The following is a 7500-nucleotide window of genomic DNA, read 5'->3' as shown; positions in this document are numbered from 1 at the left end:
CATCCCATAATCCACACACTGCACATCATTTCGGAGCTCATATCTTTGAACGGGTAAGGGCTAGTTCAGACTAATTTATACTTTGTTGTATGTAAAGCGGCGCAAAAATATCAAACATTGGGATATGCATCGGTGATGTCTGTATTGAATTGTATTGATACAATAGGCCTATATTGAAATATTTAGTTTGACAGTTTTTTGTTTGTTTGTTTTCAATCAAATTTAAATATCAGAATTTGTATTGTGCTGAGCCCTACCCTGCATACAATCGACCTGCAATGTAAAGGAAGAAAGAAGTGAGAGGAGAATGGGGCAGAATAATTATATTATATAGAATATTATATAGACATTGTGATATGAGGCTAGACACCATCTGTTATTTTGGATATCATAATATCGTGATATGGCAAGAGTGTTGTATTTTCCTGGTTATGATAACTTAAGCCTCATTTTATATACTTTCAAAACTTTTCGAATAGTTACAAAAACAGGCTTTTGAAAAATTACAATATTATCGTCACAATACCGATTTTGCTGAATTTGGTAAAACCTTTGTCCATATCGCCCAGCCCTTGTGTAGAGCAGGACATGACAAAAATAACAATGATAGTAAAGCTAGCCCCTGCCACTCTTAAAGCCCATATTTGGAACATTTGTTTGGGTTCATCTTGTGGCATTTTTGGTCATGTCATGTGCAATGTACTGGTAACTCCCACAACTACTGTATCAGCATAGATAGATATTATATCATGAGTTACTTGCCAATACCCATTCCTTATTGTACAAGAGTGTCTCTCAGCGAATACATTATAAAGTACAAATTAGTGAGTCTGTTTGTCTCATCTGTCTCCACTCTTCATGGGATGATATTGTGCAGCCTTGCAGCAATTCACTTTTACTGCAGGTCTTTACTGAACGGCGACGCACTCCTCAGATAGTACAAACAGCCTTCTGCAGGAATCCGTCAGGACAGGAAGCAAGCCAGCTGAGCTGTCATTGACACCATGCCATTAAGCATGTGAGAATGCTGCCACACAAACCACACAGCAGCGATAAAATACCAGGAAACAACTGTTAGGTTTTAGATTAGTAAAGTAAAAAAAAATAAAAAAGAAACACTGTGTGTACATGACACAGATAATGTGTCATTAAAAGGGGCCCTGACGAGAAGAAGGAATGGGGATGTGGAATGACTACAAAATAGGAAATGTTTAACACATTACACCTACTAAACATAATATACTGTACATACAAATGCACTGTACAAAAGACGTAACAATAAAGTACAACCTGAGAAGAGGTAAAACAGTCAATCCTCAGTATTAATATATCGATTTGTAACTCAGAGAGTGTACAAATGTAACCAAATGGACATGTGTTTGGTTACATGTGTACAGATTTAACACGGAGGACTTTATCTGAAAATGGAACGGTGTTTTCCAGTCTGTCTCATAACATATGAGTAACACATTATGCTACTGGCAAACGCCAGAATGCAGAGTGAAATGTGCAATCAGCTGAGCTGTCAGGTGAACCAGTGCCCAGAGCACCGTGCCCAAAAAAGGAATTGTTTTTAACAAAGCCAAAGGGAGAGAAAATGTTATGGAGCGTTCCTCACATTCATTCACTCACTATACAGAAACGTTCATGAAGAGCAGCCAATTATGAATCTAACATTTTAAATATCAATGTATTCTAGACTTCAACCTGAATGTTACAGTCACCCTCACTCCCTCTCTCTCTCTCTCTCTCTCTCTCGCTCTACCTCACTCTCTCTCTCTCTCTTTCTGTGCGACTATTCCCTGTTACTAATACACAGAATCAGTACAATACACAATACAGCTCAGCTGTTATGCCAGGCAGTGAACAGTTTGCGCTGTGCATTAAGGAAAAGAAAGGACAAGGAACAGGTCTGCCACTGCTTCTACACACACACACACAGTCAGTCAGCCTGGCAGTCAGTCAGTCACACACACACACGCACTCAGTAAAGTAAGTCCAGTAAAGAGTGTTTTGTAAAGACTTATACACTTGTACACATAAAATGTACAAAGTAATATTTTCTCTGTTTAAATGGTGGAAGGAATTTGGAAACATTTGCGGGGTTAAATTGGAACACACACATGCACAGACACAAACACACAACACAAGTACATGAAAAAGTGAGCAGAGCATGTCCACACACATCCTATAGTCTTCCAGTCACACATTCCACAATAGGCCCTGACATGAGAGAACAGCGGTAGAGCTATAGTAGCCAGATGAACCCTCAAACCACATTCCCTTCTCTATGTACTTGATTGTTTATCATCAATTCATTGTTGTGAATCATGTAGTTGTACCAACATAAATAAATGCTCTCTCCTACCAGCAATATAATTATCTTTGTTCTGCTCTGACACAATAAAATCCTCAGCAGTAATTTAACCACTTACAATTCGTAGTACAACGCTGTCGCGCGGTGACAAGAGCCAATCTGCTGGCTCACAACACGCATGCATCGCAGCATGATGTGAGCTTGTAGATCTATTTTATAAAGTGTAAGCCAGGTTGAGAGGAACCTTTCAAATGGAAAAGGAAGGGTAAAGGCAGGGCATGCATGGAGGGAGGAAGCCATGTGACACAGATCGTGAACGAGGTCAGAAGAACCCAGTAGTACAGGGTTCCTCAATAGGCAGACCGCGGGGGGGCTACTGTCTGGCCCTCACCAACCCCAGTAATAATGGTGGTATAAGAGCAGCAACAACACTAGTGTATCGTCGTTGTCGGGTGGAAACTCGTATTTCCAAATGTGTACGTTCTTTCGCAAATAGTAAAGCCCTGCTTCATCGTGCAAGGCCGTTGCACAAAAGTAGTGAAAACAGCAGATCTACAAGCACACAACGCGTCGCGGTGCGAGGCGTTGTGTGCTTGTAGATCGGCTGTTTTCTTTTTTCTTTTTTTTTAATGATAAATGCAAAACAAACGGTTTTGGACATACAAGATTTTCACCCAACGACGACGATATCTGAACTGTCGCTGGAGTATCGGGAACGCCACCGTCGCCCCCTGCAATGCTGTGGCCCTCAGCTTGGTACCCTAGACATAATTCGGCCCTTGGGGAAAACTAATTGGGGAACCCTGCAGTAGTACATCAATGTGTTTGGCCTATGTGGTCGCAACACCAACTGATTTGTGCCACCGGAACTCCCCGTGTAATGGCACACTGTGCAAGGTTAGGCTGCAGCCACACGTCAGGCTCGTTAGAATTGGAATCGCGCTGCCTAATAGCTACATTTCCTGCCGTGCCTTTGAACTTTGACCCTTGAGCGGCGGATGGGAGTGTCAACAAAGTGCCGTTCTTCCGGCGTTTAGGTCTGTCCCATTGGTTAGTGCCTATATCACTAGCAGGTGACGGTTGAGCAGTGCTGAACCATAAGCGTTCTATTCATGGGGGTTATGATGCTGGAACGCATCCCACTGTTGTCCCACTGCTGATCAGCGTGAATCAAAACACCGTTCCGGTTCCAAGGGCGGAGCACTCGTTTGCGGTGGAGATGCCGGAGCCGTGCCGTCTCAGGCGACCATGAGCCACGTGAGCCACCGCCGAGCGAGCGAGTCGCCGTGTCGAGCGGTGCGACGGTCGCATGAGCCGACTCAGCGCCGTCACTGAGTTATGTGCAGTTATGGACAGAATAGTAAATCCTCGTCCCCCCCGACTTTCGGCACCTCCGCGCGGTCCAGGTGAACACAACAGAGCGATCCCTACCTCCGGTTCGGCCAATCACAAGCTTCCGCGGGCGGGTCTTAACTGGGACCAGATGTTTTGATACACGCTGCTGATCACAGGAGAGTTGAGAATCAGATTGCAAGGGTGAGGGGGAGAGGTAAAGTGTGTGGTCCCTACCAGTATTGTCAAACTGTAGCTGCTGGCAGGGCGCGGTTTTCTTCCAGGGACAGCTCCAGACGGCGCCCCGCTCCACCACGGTGCTGCTGGAGGACGACGTGTTGTCCCGAGGCGCACCGATCAGAACGTCTGACCTGAAGGACAGGAGGCAGGAGGAGGAGACGGATGTTATGGCGTGAAGGGGATCTATGAACATTTCATGTCATGGTTATTGTGACCAAAATAATAGCGATTGGCGTTGTTGTCACGATAACAGAAATACCCCCAACATCCGTTATTCTGGGGCGGAATGCTTGCCAAAAATAGCCGATCTACAAGCTCACAACGCTTCGCAATGCGACGCGTTGTGAGCTTGAAGATCAGCTATTTTTGTCAAAGAGATTTAGTAGAGAGTGAAAAAAGTCTGTATAAGTACGTTAGGCCTATTTACAGGTTCGTTTTACTAATTATAGAGAGGGTTTAAGCGGTACCAAATATGCAGCACTGAAAATAAAAGGTGAATTGATCCCAGTGCATGACGGAGGACATTTCAGAATTAAATTAAATTTCCACGATATGATTATTGTTTTTTTTTCTTTTTTTTCCACGAACGATAAACGATAATAACGATTACCGTCCCATCCCTAGAGTGAAGAAGAGCTGTGCAGAGGAGAGGAGCATCTAAAAACAGACTTCAGTCAGCACCATGAGTGTCCTCCTAACCACAAACATTTAGAGCCAGCCTAATGACAGTGTGTGAAGATGTTCTTTATGGCAGAGTATAATAATACGAGATTACTGTCACACCTGCAATAAGCACACTGAATATAGCACACCAACGGGTACGGGGATCTACAGTAGGGGTACAATCTGGTGAAGTTGATAGCTGTGTGTGTGTGTGTGTGTGTGTGTGTGTGTGTGTGTGTGTGTGTGTGTGTGTGTGTGTGTGTCAGGGGGGGGGGGGGTCATTATTATGCTGTATATTGTGAATGTGTGTATGAATGGGGTTTATATGTTTTGTTACGGAAGGACCGTTGCTCTGCTTTTATCTGTAGATATTTGGTGTTGTCCTTGTACCTCCTTGAGTTAGTTTACTTTGAGTGAAATGTGTTATAGTTATAGGCCTAGTCTACCAATTAAATGGACAAGACTAAGAGAGAGCTGTAGAGCCAAGGGCACTATAGAAAGAGTCTTGATAATAATCAGACTACATTTCTACAGTATCTAGCCCCTCTGAAATGTAGAAGCACCCACAGAACACAGCAGAAAATATCACGTCATTTCCATTGGGGTTATGGTGTCGTACTTATGACATATTAATTAACATGAAATTAAATCAATACAAACCCAAACAAATAGATCTGGCCTCAGGGTTGCGTGCACACGCTGCAGTGATTTAGCCTTAGATTAAAAGACTCTCGTTACCTACAGTAGAACGAGTAGATGTATCTCATCGATGTTGACATGAAAATGTCAACCTCGATTAACATCTTCTACATAGCGTAGCTACATCTACGAGAGTCTTAATCTAAAAGGCTAATAAGCCTAATGTTTTAAAGAAAACCTCACACTAAAAGGCACACTGTCTGACATTAACACAAATAAAGTAGAATCACAATAAACGAAACTGTAGCCTAATAAACATCGATTATGCTTTTGAGGTACCATTAGAAAGAAGAAGGCACCGTTGGCATTGGCAACGCTGTGGGACAGGACAGGACGGGACGGGAGTCGGGACAGTAGGCTACACAACATAAATCGAGACGGCGTGGTACCTTTGATTATTTGGCGTCTTGAAGAAATCCACCGAAAACCCAAAATAGCTTCCCTGTGGTCCCGAGAACACGGAGGGCTTGTCCGCGTCCAGATTAAACGCAGAACAACATGTGAAACACGCCAGGATGACAACAACAGCAGCCAGCTTCAGCTCTGCTCCTCCAGACATCCTCGCGCTGGGAATTAAAGTAAGGAATCGACGCGGTTATTATTCCCAATATTCCCCGTGTGTCGGTGGGAATTAAGGTTGTTGCGATCTGCTCAATCCGCGTGACGAACGGGATCTGTGACTTGTTTCTGTTTCGGAGTCGCCACCTCTTTAACAAGCCGGGGGTTTCAGTAATAAGCCGTCATAAGCATAGCTCCCTGTAACACTGTATCCACAGCGCAGCACAACTCCTGTTTGTTACCAAATCAGCAGCAACATTGTAACGACAGAGGGAGGTTTTTGTGTGTATGTGTGTGCGTGTTGTGCGTGTGTGTGTGTGTGTGTGTGTCATCAGTGCTCGGCACAAATACAGTACAGGAAGTTAACTCCACCGCATCAGAGGGGCTACGAGCCGACTTCCGCAATGTAGGCGGCGCCGCCAGTTAAAAGCAGGGAATGTTTTATGGGGATGGGACAAGCTTACGTCTGGTGGTTCAAACTATGGCGTTGGGACCCACCCTGGCCTGGACCGACCACCGTGGTGGTCCTCCTCAACATAAGATTGTGGTCCTTATTAAGTGATATTCTTGGCCGTCCCCAGGGCGGCGCCATTGCGCCAAGTAGAAATATTGTAGTAGAAATTCTCATGACAGGGGAGAGCCATTATAAGCACTATTTCGTTTATGATGCAGGAAAAAGTTATTGATGCAGGAAAAAAGTCATACTTTCGTTTTTTGGGATATTGTGGTATGAATAGAACTTGTTATGTTACAGTTCTGGGAAGTGTGATGCAGTAGCCTGATGCAGGTGTAAGACCTGTTGTGTTTGTATTGTGTGTTATATGGACTATTATACTGTAACTGCTAAAATGCATAGTTTTCTAATACATTTCGGAGGTTTGGGGTGTTTGACTTAGATTTTGACTTTGATTTCTTGACTACGGTACTACGGGCTAGATCCAACCCTGATCTGATGCATGTAGCCTAGTTATAAAGGTTCCATCATGGGCCCTGAGTGAACAGAACAGAGGCCCTCAAGGTGCCATTGGTTGTAGATTATAGATGTTGCAGCCGGTCCAGGGCTCAGAACTCCAAGCAAGGTTTAGTCTAGTGTCTAGTCTCTGAGTCATCAGTGTTGATCCCATGCATGTCGACAGTTTAATTATGTAATTGTGTTGGTTTCTACACAGCTATAGAGGAGACTTGAGAGGACACAAAATAGAAACACACACACACACACACACACACACACACACACACACACACACACACACACACACACACACACGTAAACCTGTATCACCTAATGCAGCACTATTCAACCTCAGTTGGACTAATCATTTCTGATGTCAAAGTTTCTCTCCAAAACACATAAGAAACTATTTTCATTTTTTAGACTAGTCATGTATAGAGTGTTACAAAATCCTTGTCTAAACCTCCAAACTAGGACCCTCATTCTTAGCTTGCGGCCCTTGGACTTTGGTATTTTGCTGAGTGGCCCCTGAGCCATTAAGTTGAGTAGCCCTGACCTAATGCAATAACGTCATTGCTTTAAAAACACATTCCACGTACAGTACATTCTCTAACCAGCCAGCGATTTAAAGTCCAGAAATAACATATACATTATGCAGAAATAAGACACTTGTTTGACAGTATTGTTATATATGGCGTATACATTTGAATCAAAACAAAGATGCCTTACTGATTCTCTG

General features: G+C 43.7%; 1 protein-coding gene across 1 annotated transcript in view; it reads right to left on the bottom strand.

The window, feature by feature from the left end:
* itgav (integrin, alpha V) overlaps window positions 1-6002 on the bottom strand; it is a 64816-nt gene extending 58814 nt beyond the window's left edge. Inside the window, exons 1-2 of the mRNA XM_080753751.1 lie at window positions 5641-6002; window positions 3887-4020 (exon numbers count right to left, since the gene is read on the bottom strand). Coding sequence (XP_080609877.1) covers window positions 3887-4020; window positions 5641-5810 — 304 coding nt within the window. The 5' untranslated portion in view covers window positions 5811-6002. The remainder of the gene's footprint in view (window positions 1-3886; window positions 4021-5640) is intronic.
* Between the last annotated feature and the right edge of the window lie 1498 nt (window positions 6003-7500).

This window comes from Nannobrachium achirus (genome assembly GCF_963921795.1).
Source record: "Nannobrachium achirus genome assembly, chromosome: 22".
Classification (NCBI taxonomy): domain Eukaryota; kingdom Metazoa; phylum Chordata; class Actinopteri; order Myctophiformes; family Myctophidae; genus Nannobrachium; species Nannobrachium achirus.
The sequence above is the reverse complement of the archived record's forward strand: the minus strand, read 5'-3'. Positions and strand labels throughout refer to the sequence as shown.